At 49.1% G+C, this 16,002-nt stretch overlaps 2 protein-coding genes across 2 annotated transcripts in view; both read left to right on the top strand.

Moving 5' to 3' along the window:
* The first annotated feature begins 3,625 nt into the window (after window positions 1-3,625).
* Window positions 3,626-8,254, top strand: pwwp2a (PWWP domain containing 2A). Its single transcript, XM_085421475.1, has 2 exons — window positions 3,626-5,005; window positions 5,814-8,254. The coding sequence occupies exons 1-2, from the start codon at window positions 4,092-4,094 to the stop codon at window positions 7,576-7,578; spliced, it is 2,679 nt and encodes an 892-aa protein (XP_085277601.1). The 5' UTR covers window positions 3,626-4,091; the 3' UTR covers window positions 7,579-8,254.
* Window positions 8,255-14,319: 6,065 nt separating this feature from the next.
* slc23a1 (solute carrier family 23 member 1) overlaps window positions 14,320-16,002 on the top strand; it is a 6,191-nt gene continuing 4,508 nt past the window's right edge. The window contains exons 1-4 of the mRNA XM_085421484.1: window positions 14,320-14,377; window positions 14,860-15,021; window positions 15,624-15,781; window positions 15,862-15,950. Of these exons, the coding sequence (XP_085277610.1) occupies window positions 14,360-14,377; window positions 14,860-15,021; window positions 15,624-15,781; window positions 15,862-15,950 (427 nt within the window). The 5' untranslated portion in view covers window positions 14,320-14,359. The remainder of the gene's footprint in view (window positions 14,378-14,859; window positions 15,022-15,623; window positions 15,782-15,861; window positions 15,951-16,002) is intronic.

Genomic DNA, 16,002 nt, shown 5'->3' with positions numbered 1-16,002 from the left:
CTCTGCAGGCCTACTTGTTGTTCCTAGAGTATTTAAAAGTAGAATGGGAGGCAGAGCCTTCAGTTTTCAGGCCCCTCTTCTGTGGAACCAGCTTCCAGTTTGGATTCAGGAGACAGACACTATCTCTACTTTCAAGATTAGGCTTCAAACTTTCCTTTGAAAGGGCGATCGTGGCTCAAGAGTTAGGAGTTTGCCTTGTAATCGGAAGGTTGCCGGTTCGAGCCCCGGCTTGGACAGTCTCGGTCGTTGTGTCCTTGGGCAAGACACTTCACCCGTTGCCTACTGGTGGTGGTCAGAGGGCCCGGTGGCGCCAGTGTCCGGCAGCCTCGCCTCTGTCAGTGCGCCCCAGGGTGGCTGTGGCTACAATGTAGCTGCCATCACCAGTGTGTGAACGTGTGTGTGAATTGGTGGGTGACTGGATATGTAAAGCGCTATATAAATACAGGCCATTTACCATTTTTGCTAAAGCATATAGTTAGGGCTGGACCAGGTGACCCTGAATCCTCGCTTAGTTATGCTGCAATAGACGTAGGCTGCTGGGGATTCCCATGATGCACTGGGTGTTTCTTCTTCACTCACTATGTGTTAACAGACCTCTCTGCACTGAATCATATCTGTTATTAACCTCTGTCTCTCTTCCACAGCATGTCTGTATCCTGTCTTCCTTCTCTCACCCCAACCAATCACAGCAGATGGCCCCGCCCCTCCCTGAGCCTGGTTCTGCTGGAGGTTTCTTCCTGTTAAAAGGGAGTTTTTCCTTCCCACTGTCGCCAAAGTGCTTGTTCATAGGGGTTATTTGATTGTTGGGTTTTTCTCTGTATGTATTATTGTAGGGTCTACCTTACAATATAAAGCGTCTTGAGGCGACTGTTGTGGGGTTTGGCGCTGTGTAAATAAAACTGAATTGAATAATTCCACACCAGCCTATCAATCAACCAAACACCCAGACAGACGTTTAACTCATTTGAAAGCCTGATGCTTAGCCTTGTCCATCCCAGCTGTAAAACTCAAAAACCAGTCTTATTCGTTATCATTTATTGTCCACCTGGGCCTTACACAGTCTCTGTCTGATTTCTCAGACTTTTTATCTGATTTAGTGCTCAGCTCAGATAAAATAATTATTGTGGGTGAATGGTACTCATGGCCATTGATCAGTGGTTGTTGATCAATGGTCATGAGAATTTGCATACTAATGATCAAGGAACTGACCTCCCAGCCCATTGTTCCATCAGTGGGGCTGGTTTCAGTAATTTTGGAAATGTACTGTTTATAAGATTGGAAACCTGCAGTCAGCTGAGACTGAAGAAGTCACCTGGATGAGTGACGAAACGTTTCTCCCACTGAAAACGCTACGTCCAGATGAACAGAATCAACCTTTGGAGTGTTGACCATAATATCCTATTAGCGCGATTAGAACATGCTGTAGGTATTACAGGTACTGTGCTGCAGTGGTTTGTATCATATCTATCTAATAGACTCCAGTTTGTGCATGTAAATGGAGAGTCCTCTTCACACACTGAGGTTAATTATGGAGTTTCACAGGGTTCAGTGCTAGGACCAATTCTGTTTACATTATACATGCTTACCCTAGGCAGCATCATCAGGAGGCATAACATAAGTTTGGATTCAGGAGACAGACACTATCTCTACATTTAAAATTGGGCTTCAAACTTTCCTTTTTGCTAAAGCATATAGTTAGGGCTGGATCAGGTGACCCTGAATCCTCCTTTAGTTATGCTGCAGTAGCTCTAGGCTACTGGGGTCTTCCTACACAGTAAAAAATGGAATGTCAGTATTTTAGAGGAAACCTATTTTAACCTCGATAGAGCACTTAAAACTCAGGAGTAAATCAGCTCTAATAGTGGAGTTAAAAGTCAGTGTAAAGTGAAGATTTAATTCCACACAGTATTATGATTAGTACCAGTCTACAGGTGTGGGCAGGCTCAGAGCTGTGACCCACGTGGACTTTTCCCTGGTGAGGTGTCACAGTCAGGTAAGTTAACATTCCCATACTGGTAACATCGTTTAATAGGTATTTTTCCACTAAATAGCTCTTTATAGTTTCACTGATGTCGTGTGAGAACATGTTAGCAGCATATACTCATCAGTTTAAAGATATTGTCGAGTAGCTACATGCTGACTGTTTCTAACAGTTCAGATGTTTATCTTTTCATTCAGTTTCACCTTTTAAATGTTATCTATGTATTTATTCTAAATGCTGCTGACATAATATTATTTCCACATGTCCAATGGCATAGTTTTAACAGCTAAATTACTGCTTTGTTCATTAGATGACACGATAAATGCTGCTACTGTAACCTGTAGCTTTGGGTTTCCTTCCATCATATAGGTTAGAGCAGCGGTCTCCAACCTTTTTTGCGCCACGGACCGGTTTATGCCCGACAATATTTTCACGGACCGGCCTTTAAGGTGTCGCGGATAAATACAACAAAATAAAACTAGTACCGGTACCGAAAAAAAGAAGATTTATTCATAACACACGTGAAAAGACCCAGGAAAACCGAGTTAACGATAAAAACGATAACATAATAACGCTGAAAACCGATAAAACCCTGAAAACCACATATTTCACACCTGAGCCTCAACTCTCGCGGCCCGATACCAAACGACTCACGGACCGGTACCGGTCTGAGGCCCGGGGGTTGGGGACCGCTGGGTTAGAGCACAGATTTATCACAGGATCAATATGAAAACTTGACACCCCAGAGAAATAAAAATGAAGTATTAAAGAATCAGAATCAGAATACTTTATTCATCCCGAGGGAAATTAGGGTTACAGCAGGCAGCACGCTAATGGCGCATGCGCACTCACAAAGGAACCTTCTGACCAACTTTACACAAACATCACATTGGGCAGACATGTCAGAAGGTAGGCTGATAGGACAAAAACAACGAAAATACATAACATGAGGTAAGAGGAGGAGAAAAAAAACTCCACTCAGACTGAGCTCCTAGTGGGAGAACAGTTTGATAACAGAAAAAACACCTCAGCACAAAAGCACATGACTATCAATACACCATAGAAACACAAGACAAGCAACGTGTAATCAGATTACTCGGAACAGTGTCAATATGTAATATTTTCACATATTTCATTGTTAATTTTAACACTAAACTGAGTAGAATTGACCCCGAAAGATAAATGTTACAGTCATTTAGGACCAAAGGTTATCTGACAGACTTCACATCAACGGTCCTAGTGTGAAACTGTCACAGTGTGTGATGCTCAGAGTGTGTCTTCTTCACGCTCTCATGTTAGTTTCACTTAATATGAATCTGTTTAATCCGACAGTCGCTCACAGGGGCTTGTATGATGGTTGGGGTTACTCTGTGTCTTTACCCCACAGTATAAAGCACTCTCAGCCAACTGCTGTGGTTATTTGGTTCTATATAAATAAAGTTTCACTGAATTGAATCAAAATGTAAATAACAACAGAGTCTGGTAAACTTCTTTTTCACTCACAGTAGAACAAAGAAGTCATATAAAGTCACAAAAGGCAGGAAACGTCAGTTTTAGTATAGAGACAGCTGGAGGAAGGTTGAAGAGTTCGTGATTGTGTTTTCAAGCATTCAGGGAGACTTTGAGCAGCCACGCGGTGGCGCTGTTATTCAGGATCATGAAAGCAGATTACTGTGTTTAGATCAGGGCTGTGATTGGCTCCGGACGTACAAACAGAAAGTTTTATTTCAGAGAGGGCAGACGTTTACCCTCAGAAACGTATAGGGCTACTTGTTGTTCAGAGCTTTAAAGTATAGGAATGTGTTTGATGTGATCCTATACGGTCATGTTTGCCACTGACGCAGAGCAGAGAGCCCGCTGATCAGGTGCTTGTCGATCACAGGTTTCGGTGTTGTGATTACTGACACCTCCGTGATGCTGTCTCTGCTCCTTTTTCTGCCTCTGTGGTCACACATCGATCCGCTCTGCGTTGGTTATTCCTCATGTTTTTGTTTCGTCAAAGATACACGCCCCCTGGCGGCCTCTGACAGCCTTACCACGCTCTGACATAATCAGCCAATCAGAGACGAAGTTTTGCCCCGTCCCATTTGATTGACAGGGGTGTCGGCGAATGGCGGTGCGCCTGCGCCGTTGGCCTGTGTTGCGGGAGGGAGGGGCTCCGCTCCGCTCGGCAGCACAGCGGAAGAAAATGGCGGCCGTGGCTGCAGAGCCAGGAGCTGCGGCGGTTCCGACAACAACAGCGACCGACGAGGGCCCGCCAGCGCAGGGCCCGGCGGGACCGGGTCTCCCGGGAGCCCGATCGGAGTGCGAGGGACCGCAGGAGACCGGGCCGGCATTGGACCTAGGCGCGATGCGGGCGGAGGACGGAGGGGACGCGGAGGGCCGCCATGTCAGGCCGGAGCTGGAGCCCGCGGCGGGAAACGCGCATCCGGAGAGCGACGAAGCTAGCGGCTCCGGGCCGCCGGAGCGGGTCAACGCGGACCGCTTCTCCCCCGGACTGCCCGCGGACCCGGAGGGCGGCGGAGACGTGTCTGCGCAGGAGGCGTACCGCGGCCCGGACCCGCAGCCCTCAGCCGTGTTCTTGCACTCATTCCCGGCCGCGCCGCCCGTCACCGAGGCCGGCCTGTCTCTGGCCGAACCTGCCGAACCCACCACCAACGAGACCACGGACCGAGCCGAGACCGCGGGCCGGGGTTACACGAGCCTGGAGCAGGCGGAGCGGAGGCCCGCGACGGACACTGTGCTGGACGGGACGGCGGACGGTCCGGACCCGGACCCAGCGGGGCCCGAGGAGCTGGCTGCCCGAGGCCCGAGGGATTCTTCCCCGCCCTGCCGCTCACCGAAACGGCGGCTGCTGACCGAGCCTGCCGCCGAGGATCGAGTCGTAGCTGACTCTGTGCTGGACCTCAGTCTCGGGTCCGAGGTTCGTGTCTGCCTGGACCACGTCATCGATGACGCGCTGGTGGTGTCTTTCCGGCTGGGAGAGAAGGTGTTCTCCGGGGTCCTGATGGACGTTTCAAAAAGGTGAAACTTTATTAGCAGCAGAGGATGGATGTGATTGATCCTGAACTATGAGGTAGTTTAGAAACAATCAAAAATGATTAGTATTTCTATTTGTCATTGTTTTAAGGATTTAAATGTGTCCAGCTCACCTGTATGAACAGGTTATTGGTCAGGTAAACAGCCCTGCAGGAGCGTCCTGCTCCTCGTTAAACGGCTGCGGGGATTGATTAGGCTGCAGTGTTAGCCAGACACACCTGAGCATCATTACCTGCTGACCTTTGACCTGGTTGGTGATGGATATAGGACAGAAGCAAGAATGAGAGTGTCTTTACAGCGCTCTGCTGCTCAGTGGGGGGGGGAGACTAAGACAGGTCACCAGGTGATAAAACACAGACCTCTGACATCACTTTTTCATCCGTGTAGTGAGTACTGATGCATAATCACCCACCCATAACCTTCATAGCCACAGATACACAGTTACACAGTGGTGTTTTCACAGTGGTTTCTTATGTATAAACACATACAGTGTTGTTTTCGTTGTGCAAAAGTCTTGAATCACTTTTCGTTGCGTTTTGCTGAGCGTTGTGCTGCAGAGATTTGTCTGCATCATTACTTAAAAATCATTGTTGTCAGTTACTGTTTGTTTATTCTTACTCAACACTGGGGGGGCGGGGTCTGAATATGAGGAAATGAGGGTGACTCACGACTTTTGCACAGTACTGCATGTGTACGAGCAGTAATTACACATGTGACCGATTACTGCCGGGTGTTTTCCATATGTGATGCGCTGGCTGCATCAGAGTCTCATGCTCGCCATGTTTGCTTCCAGGTTCGGTCCGTACGGGATTCCCATCACCGTGTTCCCACGCCGGGACGACCGGAGTCGACCTCCCACGTCTCTCCAGCAGCCACTGCCGGTTAGCAACGACTTTCCGGCCATCAAAAAGGAAGAGAACGCTGCTCCGCCCCCTCCTCAGGACTGCACCTCTAAACCGCCACCGTTGTTTCAGGAGGGGGCACCGTACCCACCTCCTTTGTTCATCAGGGACACCTACAACCAGGCCTTACCTCAGCCGCCGCCGCGCAAGATTAAACGGCCAAAGAGGCGTTACCGCTGCGAAGAGCCCACTTCCATCATGAACGCCATCAAGCTCCGCCCCCGACAGGTACTCTGCGACAAATGCAAAGGGGTGGTGGCGTCAGGCGGGCACCGGGAGACACGGCGGGGGCCGGTGGACCTGAGGGGCGACGAGACTTCGCGGCGGCGGAAGGTAGCAGAAGGACCGATCTCTGCTGAGGTCAAGCGTCTGAGGAGTGACGACAAAGGACGGCCCCCGGCTGCCGACCGGCGCTCGTCATCAGGGATACGTGTGTCATCTTCGTCACAATCCTCTTCCCGCCGCGTTTTGAGGGGAGTGGCCTCATCCTCATCCTCGGCGACCTCGAGCCGCATGCGCCTGAAGCTGAACTCTAAGAAGGTTCTGACCAAAGGGTCAGCTGACCGCTCCAAGGCGCGGCAGGTGCTCAAGACGTTGGTGAGGAGCTCGCAAACGCCGCCGCCGCGCCGGCACAAAGACCAGGACCAGGACCGCCCCAAGGCTGTGACCCGAGCCGCCACCCTGCAGAACCACAACCAGAAGGTCCACTTCACCCGGCGCCTGCAGCACCTCAGCGCTGCCGCCAGCACGCCGCTTCCACCCAGAATGCGCCTCAAACCCCAAAGGTATCGTACCGACGACAGCCAGGCACAGAGCTCCTCCTCCTCCTCGTCCCCACCCAAACTCAGCGCTCGCTCATCACCTCCCAAACCAGAACTAAGCCCCGCCTCAACACCCAACCCATCCACAGCCACGCCCCCACTTCAAGTAACTGCTCCTCCCCCAACGCCATCCTGTATGGGAAGCGTTGCCGCGGAGATGCAGGCAGCGTCTGAGGGGAGAGTAGGAGGTCCTCCCTCCTCCTCTTCTCTAGACTCCACCCCCTCAGAGTGTAGCTCCACAGACAATTTTGAACTCCCCCCACCCGGAGATCCTCCCTCTTCCTCTTCTCCCTCCCATAACTCCCCCTCCTCAGCTCCACGGTGCCCACCCTCCTCTCCGCCAACTGGCCCTCCCCTCAGAGCTAATGGTGAGGAAGTGCAGTGTGGCGTTGGGGAGGAGGGCAACGACCTGAAGAGGCGCCGTAAGTCTTCCACGTCGTCTTCCTCCTCCTCCTCGTCATCGTCATCCTCCGTCTTCTCCAAGGCCGTTTCAAAATGTCCGCTCCCGGACGGCCGCACCGTGTGTGTCGGCGATATTGTGTGGGCGAAGATCTACGGCTTCCCGTGGTGGCCGGCGCGCGTGCTCGGCATTACGGTGTCGCGGCGTGGCGATACGGGGCTGGCGGTGCAGCAGGAGGCGCGTGTGTCGTGGTTCGGCTCGCCCACCACGTCCTTCCTGCCGCTCGCACAGCTGTCGCCCTTCCTGGAGACGTTCCAGTCGCGTTTCGACAGGAAGCGGAAGGGCCCGTACCGCCGCGCCATCGCTGAGGCCGCCAGCGCTGCCAAGCAGCTCACACCGGAGGTGCGGGCGCTGCTTACCCAGTTTGAGACGTAGCATCGGCCGCCGCCCACTCGCCCCATCCTCACTGCCCACCCCTTTCAGACAGGCCCCGCCCTTTCAGAGGAGGTGGGAGGAGCTAAAAATGACTGATGGACAATGATGAGTGTGTTTCACATTTATGGGGGGAGGGGGATCTGTCAGGGGCGGGGCTATCTTCAGTCACTGGCGGCGTTTCAGTTTTCCGCACCGTGGGAAATGTTATGTAGATAATTTAGCCTGATGGTTGGCTGACAGAGCGATGATGTCACAGTATTAATAAACACTAATTAAGTTCCTCGTAGTGATTGACTGATCTGAGTGGCTGGCGGTGTGATGTCACTTCCTGTTGATAAAATAGACTGAAAACTTGTTTTTTTTTCTAGAAACTTCGTTTCCGTACAGAATTGAATAAACTGTGAACAAAGTGAGGTCCAACCCACAGCCCGGGGCCCCAGACGTGGCCGTGCTGAGCCGCTGTCAGGACGGTGCGTTCGAGGCCCCGGGCTGCTCGGGCGGCCCAACGCTCTCTGATGATGATGATGATGGTGATGATGGTGATGAAGGTTCTCTGCTGTCAGACTGTTTACCGTCTGTTTGCAGATCAGAGAGTCCTGCTGGACAAAATAACGGGAACAGTGTGTACATGTGTTGCTTCCTGTTTGAATCTGAATAAACGCTCAAACTTCTCTGACCTTCGCCTCATCATTTCCACTCTTCTTCTGTGGTGTTTTTCTGGCGGAGACCTTGGACTTTCTCACCTGCAAACAGATGTTTGGTAAACGGGTCTCCACAGCTGCTCCCACATTTGCCTCTTGTGGCTGATTGGTCCGTTCGCTGGTCAGGTGGTGGTGGTTAATTCCTTTAGTTCACAGATCCCGCAGACCCTGAAACAAAAATCCAGGACTGATATCCTAAACGCCCTTGTTCCAGTGAGTGTGCCGCTCAGGTCCGTTAGCTTCGTCGCAGGTGCCTCTAGATCAAACCTGAGGCTGGACCAGCCCGGCTGGTGAAGCAGGTAGCAGCAGGTGAACACAGCGTCCTCACGTGTTATTACCATCAGCTGTTATCAGTCAGACTCAGTGTAGATAAAGCTGATCGGCGTCCTGGTTCTGGTCTGGGTCAGTGTTTGAGAGGTCGGCACAGTTACCTGTAGCATCCAATCACTGAGCTCCGCCACTGAAAAACAACGTCAGCGACGAAGTTCTTCAACCCGCGTTTCTTCTGGAGCCCACCTGATGGTGACAGCCATGGTTACAAAACGATTCATGGTTCATACGTCATCACTTATCCGGTCTTTACGTGGTGATGTATGAACTCCGGGTCCAAACTCCTCTGCGTTTATTAAGCCTGTTGTGTTTTTAATGTGCTTTGTATTTTGTTCTGTTTAATCTGAACAAGCCCCTAAAAACAGTCAGTGATCACTGTCGGCCTCTCTCGATTTTTATTACCGCTGTTCATTCTAAAGCTCCGTTTAAACCCCTCTGATGTAACTGCAGCCCATGCAGCAGTATATGAATGACTAACCTCGTATTGTGGATGGATTATCTCAGTTCTCCTGACTGAAGTTTGGTCTGTTTACAGCATCCTGCCATGCGATTGCATTTGTTCCTGACCCATTGAGTGGAAAAAAGTTAGCGCTCATCCTCCAGTTTCACTGTGTTTATCATGCTAACATAGCTGTGTAGCTAGCGATCACGTAGCACATCATTATATACCAGCTAGCCCAACTTCAGTAACCCTACAAACGTCACTGCTGTTTAGTTTTCTGTCTTCATTTATGTTGGAAGTGATAGCAGAGCTGTACGTTTTATTTTTTATGTTTATGTGGAAACTAGCGAGCTAACTTCCTGCTAACTTCTAACTCTGTTAAATTTAATACATTCTGTTTTCATGGACGTTAAACTTAACTGTTACACCTGGTAAAGCAGCAATGCTGATGATTTTATTACAGAGGAAAGAATTTAGACAGTTTGTAACTCTCAGTGATGCTGCAGTGTTCGTTTGACTTTGGGACCTGCAGCGGAGGTTGGACCTGGAAACAGCTAAGGACGTTACATCTGGGGGTAAACAGCTTTCTGACCTCTGTGAACTCTTGCCGGCTCAGTTTATGGGGGTTAGTATCACTATGTTTAAAAAGGATTATCTGTGGAAAGCTCATTGGCTAACGATGTGGATGGCGTGTGGCTGGGCGGGTTCCTGTTGGTGTAAGAGCGTCAAAGGAGGAGACTGGACTTCTTTAAGCGTGTAAAGCTCTGGGGCTGGTCCCTTAGGCAGGTTGTTCATCCACTATCATCTTAATATTAGTATTGATGCTAATAATAGTAACAAATTATTAATAATAGTCCAGTTGCTTTCCTTCAGCCTTTTAAGACAATGTAATTGACGAATCATTAGCCAATCAGCGAGCAGTGTCACATCCGTTCAGTTTTAAAAATGAAGATGGTGACACTGAGCACGCCTCTGACAGGACTTCAGAGACCGCCAGGTGATGTCACTGAAGCCATGTCCACCTTTGACCCCGTGAGAGGGCGCTGTTCTGATAAATCTGTGACGCTCGCTGCTCCCGGAGAGGTCAGGGGTCACAGTGTGTCAGTCTTCTGTCAGTCAGCACCCACCCCTCACAGACCAGGGTAGAACACAGACCCCTAGCTTCACCATGACAACCAACAGTATCGCATCATCACCACAGACGGTGCCAGCAGGTTGAAAAACCACAGTCACATTTAAAAACACACCTGTGTGGTCAGGGTCAGCTTTGGGACCACAGCAGATACTCCAATCAATAAACTGATAAATCAACCAATCAACAGACGAAACCACTGATCAATAAGCAGAGTGACAGGCCAGGCTCAGGCTAAATGCTGGAGAGGTGGGTCCGGCTACACTATGGTAAACTAATCAGCTGATTCTTTGATCTCCTCCTCATTATTCTTCGTCCTTCAGGTGCTCCTAGACTCTGCTCGTTTTCTAATCTGCCTCTGGCTGATTGGTCGGTTCGCTGGTCAGGTGGTGGTGGTTAATTCCTTTAGTTCACAGGATAAGAGGCTCATCCACCTCCTCTGTCACACCGCCGCTCTGCATGTCCTTCTTCACTGCATCCATGATCCTCCTCTGAGCTCCTCCTCCTGCCTGCAGCTCCACCTTCATCCTCCACCCTCCCTCCTCTGCACATGCTCAGACCATCAGCTTCTCTCACTCGGAGCCGTCCCTCTGATGGTCTTATTTCTGATCCTGTCAAAAACTACAACCGCTACTCAAGCTGATGTGTGTTGCTAGTGTTAGCTGTTATCAGAGATTAATAACTGTTATTGATTTGAATCATTATTCTTGATTGAAAGAAAACATAGGTAGGGTCACTCTTCATCTGTGTCCACGTCCTCTGACTCTGCAGGTTTCAGCTCACCTGTCTCAGTTTGATCACATGATTTGCATTATTATCTATTATCTAAAGCCCAGAGCTGGTTAACCAGTAAAAACTGGTTCCCACAGACACACCGGGACTGTTTTTTTTTTATGTAGAACCAGAGTTCTCTGAGTAAAATGTCAGTTAAATAGAGTCTCATGGACTCATATTTTATTCACAATAAAAACAGCAGGACGATGCTAACCTGCCGACTGCATCTATCCAAAGAGTCCAGCTGCAGCATCAGGCCTGCTGAGCAGCTGGAACCCTCAGACCAGACCAGCCGCTGTCCTCGGCTCACAGGCTGATGTTAGCGGGGACGCACGGACTGTCCTGCCTCCACAGTTCTATTAAAATGTCCTCACTTTACACCTCGGACGTGTTTTCTGTGCTATTGTGACTAAAACACGAGATCCAGATGTGACTTTACTCAGAGATCAGCTCTGCTGGAATAAATTTGTCATTTTGTGCCTGACTCGCCACAACGAGGAGGCGCCACCTGCAGGTGACTCTCAGTCACTACATGTCGTTAACGTGCCACTCAGCCAATCGCTGATCATTAACATATTGATCCATGCAATAAGTGAAAATGGTCATAACGATGAGGTCACTTCCTGTTTGTGAATCCAGGTTTATTAACAGGAAGTCAAAAACGAGTGCCTTCTGTCCGAATAGTTAATCAGTAGCAAGTATCACAGGTCAGTGAGGCTGATGATCTCCTGTGTCAGGCACTCACCTGATCACCTGAGAATGTGATACCGCTGCTAAAAGCGTTTGGCGGGCGTGTCCATGCTGGTTGCCAATCAGCACAGATGTGTAACACCTGCTTAACATCACAGGGGAGCTGCCCTGTCTGAGTAGGTGATCCTAATCAATACTCTCTCTCTCTCTCTCTGCAGCACAACGCTGAAGAGCTGCTGACACTGAGTATCCTGCGCTGTGATTGGCTGAGAGTCTGTGGGCGGGCCTGGATCGTCACATGGATACAGATGATTAATAATCAATAATTATTTAAGTAAAGAGTTTATATTTATAAGAAATGTATTGATCTGGTCTGAACACTGCCCGTTTCCATGGATACCTGGTTTGGATCAGTGACATTAAATGCTATAATTTGCGTCCTCCAATCAGCTGTCATTCCACAATCAGCCAATAACTAATCAGCTCGTAGCTTAAGGAGTGATGTCACCGAGATTTACAGACTTTACTGCTGCACGTGAATGCACTGTCCTCTTGAAGACTCACCTGGCATTGAGGCTCCACCCCTCCACACACCTGAAGCAGAGATGTGTTAGCTTAGCTTGCCACAGAGGCTGCAAGCAGATGGACACTGCTAACATAGCAGCTGTAACAGGTGGTGTGCTCAGTTTTGATTGGAAACAGTGTTATGCTGTGACAGCGTCTCCACGACAACCACAGGTACACCTGTGTTTTACCTGGAAGTTTGCTTCTCACATGTTTTTATGTCTTTAAAATGATGCAAACAGGAAATTCTTCTTCTTGTAAAGTTGTAAACAAGATGCAATAAAAGGTTGCATGTGTCAAACTGCTCTCACTGGGTTATTGGACGCAATCTGCAGGAAGTGCCTTTTTTTTCAAAGTAAAAGCCACATTTCATCAATGCAAGCATTTAATGTGAAACATTCAAACCTACAGCTGAGCAGCAGCAGCTATACAGGTGAGTCTGAAGTTGTACAGGTAGTTATAATTAATGGTTATACTGGGTGTCTTACCTATACGTTAGCTGAAGAATATCTAGTTATCAGTTGTTACTGGTTATGTTAAGTAACGTACTTGTTATACTGCTTGTTTTACTGTTTATACTGGGTGCATGTGGTTCTATGACTCTGTTTGTCTTCTGCCAGACCAGTTTTATAGGTCTGGGCTGTAATCAGGTGGGGGTCCACACACAGACAGGTGTATAATCAGGTGAGGGGGGGGGGGGGGGGGGGGGGGGGGGTGTCCACACACAGGCAGGTTTATTATCAGGTTGGGGTCCACACACAGACAGGTGTATAATCAGGTGTGGGGGGGGGGGGGGGGGGTGTCCACACACAGGCAGGTTTATTATCAGGTTGGGGTCCACACACAGAATGGTTTATAATCAGGTCGGGGTCCACACACAGACAGGTTTATGCTCAGGTCGGGGTCCACACACAGACAGGTGTATAATCAGGTGGGGTGGTGGGGGGGGGGGGGGGTGTCCACACACAGGCAGGTTTATTATTTTATTATCAGGTTGGGGTCCACACACAGACAGGTTTATAATCAGGTGGGGGTCCACACACAGACAGGTGTATAATCAGGTGTGGGGGGGGGGGTGTCCACACACAGGCAGGTTTATTATCAGGTTGGGGTCCACACACAGACAGGTGTATAATCAGGTGTGGGGGGGGGGGGGGGGGGGGGGGTGTCCACACACAGAATGGTTTATAATCAGGTCGGGGTCCACACACAGACAGGTTTATGCTCAGGTCGGGGTCCACACACAGACAGGTGTATAATCAGGTGGGGTGGTGGGGGGGGTGTCCACACACAGACAGGTTTATAATCAGGTGGGGGTCCACACACAGACAGGTGTATAATCAGGTCGGGGTCCACACACAGACAGGTGTATAATCAGGTCGGGGTCCACACACAGGCAGGTTTATTATCAGGTTGGGGTCCACACACAGACAGGTGTATAATCAGGTGTGGGGGGGGGGGGGGGGGGTGTCCACACACAGGCAGGTTTATTATCAGGTTGGGGTCCACACACAGAATGGCTTATAATCAGGTCGGGGTCCACACACAGACAGGTTTATGCTCAGGTCGGGGTCCACACACAGACAGGTGTATAATCAGGTGGGGTGGTGGGGGGGGGGGGGGGTGTCCACACACAGGCAGGTTTATTAGTTTATTATCAGGTTGGGGTCCACACACAGACAGGTTTATAATCAGGTGGGGGTCCACACACAGACAGGTGTATAATCAGGTCGGGGTCCACACACAGACAGGTGTATAATCAGGTGGGGGTCCACACACAGACAGGTTTATGCTCAGGTCGGGGTCCACACACAGACAGGTGTATAATCAGGTGGGGGTCCACACACAGACAGGTGTATAATCAGGTCGGGGTCCACACACAGACAGGTGTATAATCAGGTGGGGGTCCACACACAGACAGGTGTATAATCAGGTGGGGGTCCACACACAGACAGGTTTATTATCAGGTGGGGGGTCCACACACAGACAGGTTTATGCTCAGGTCGGGGCTCTCACACAGACAGGAGTCCTCGTGTGTGTGTGTGATGGTTAATAATTCCTGTTAATCTGTGTGGACTTTCACCTGAGACTCTAAAACTGAACTTTCTTTCTCTGTTTGCTGCTCGAAGTCAAACAGCCGCAGGTGAAATGGAAGCCGACATTCAGGTAAAGTCATTACTGATCAGTTTTGTTTTACTGAGTTTAGCAGGTGGGGTGTAGGACAAGTATAGCAGGGCAGGTTTGCTAAAGGAAGGGTATACTGAACTGTGATAACACACAGTGAGCACTGACCTACAAACAACAGGTGTGGTAAACTGACCTCCGTACAACTACAAGTACTGACGCACACCTGGAAACACCTGGATCCTTTCAGACTAATTTACTGGGTGTTTTTGTGTCTACAGGTTAATCAGGGTCACTGTGACCTGTCTCAGATAGAACATGTGTGTGTTCCTTTGACTTCCATGTGGGGACCTGGAGTGATATGCAGAGAAAGGACATCTTCTGTTCTTTCTTCTTCTTTAGTGTTGTTTTGACTTCTGACATCTGTTTAATGATAGCAACAAATATATAATCGATAATGGTTAATAAGTGAATCATGATGTTTGCTGCACCTGATAACCAGGTGTTTCTGTCTGTCCAATCAGAGTCATGAGGGGAGGGGCTACAAACCCAATAAACCTAACCTGCCAAGGACAGAAGAGAGCAAAAAGAGGCAACCAATGGATGCGCAGAGGGTGGGGTCAGACATGATTTACACCATTGAAGATGTCCCACCATGGTACCTGTGTATTCTACTGGGATTACAGGTGAGACTGGAATTACAGAAGAAAATGTGACTACTGTGGGATTAAGACATTTCAACATGAATTATTGATTTAGACTGGATTACTAGGTTCAAACTGGTATTATACTAGTTTAACCGTGGGTTATACTGGTTTAATTTGGGATTACTGGGTTTAACCTGGGATTATACTGGTTTAACCGGGGACTATACTGGTTTAAACTGGGATTACTGTGATTAACCTGTGATTATACTGATTTAACCTGGGGTTATACTGGTTTAAAATGGGTTTAACTGGGATTATACTGGTTTAAACAATGATTACTGGGTTTAACCTGGGATTATACTGGTTTAAACAGTAAGAATAAGAATGTTTTATTGTCATTATGCCAAAAGCACAACTGAATTATTTGCTGTACCATTCAGTGAAAAGGAAACCAGAAAAAGGAAAGAAAGCAAAACTGTTTCTAAACTGGTTTAAACTGGAATACTGGATGGGGTTGTTTGTAGTTTGATCACTGGTGCAGGTTTGGTGGTGGTTAGAGGAAAAATTTTTAGGATAGCTACCTTGTTGACTCCAGTCTGAAGTTTGTAACAGGTGAATGTTACCTGCTTTACCTTGTGCAGCATTACCTGACGTGCTTCAGTGGTACAGTGGCTGTGCCGTTTCTTCTGGCTGAGGCCATGTGTGTTGGTGGAGACCAAAGCACCATCAGTCAGCTGATTGGAACCATTTTCACGACTGTTGGAATCACGACTCTCATCCAGACCACCGTGGGTGTCAGGTGAGTCTGAGGGAGTCAGGTAAGACTTAAGGAGTCAGGCGAGTGGGCGGAGTCTGACAGTTATGTGTGTTTGTGTGTAGACTTCCTCTCTTTCAGGCAAGTGCGTTTGCGTTCCTCATTCCTGCTCAGGCAATCCTCAGTCTGGACAGGTGGAGGTGTCCCAGTGAAGGTGGAAGTCTCTCTGATTGTTACTGGTTTTTGTAAATAAACAACATGCTCTC

The sequence above is a fragment of the Rhamphochromis longiceps genome, linkage group LG10 (assembly GCF_057381845.1).
Source record: "Rhamphochromis longiceps isolate RC_006_pf linkage group LG10, R_longiceps_female_GT1.1, whole genome shotgun sequence".
In the NCBI taxonomy this organism is placed as follows: domain Eukaryota; kingdom Metazoa; phylum Chordata; class Actinopteri; order Cichliformes; family Cichlidae; genus Rhamphochromis; species Rhamphochromis longiceps.
This window is presented reverse-complemented; position numbering and strand designations above follow the sequence as displayed.

Bases quoted from the DNA above. Each gene is read 5' to 3' on its own strand.
- pwwp2a (XM_085421475.1), top strand. From the start codon at position 4,092: ATGGCGGTGCGCCTGCGCCGTTGGCCTGTGTTGCGGGAGGGAGGGGCT. The intron at 5,006-5,813 runs GTGAAACTTTAT...GTTTGCTTCCAG, and splicing joins CTGATGGACGTTTCAAAAAG to GTTCGGTCCGTACGGGATTC.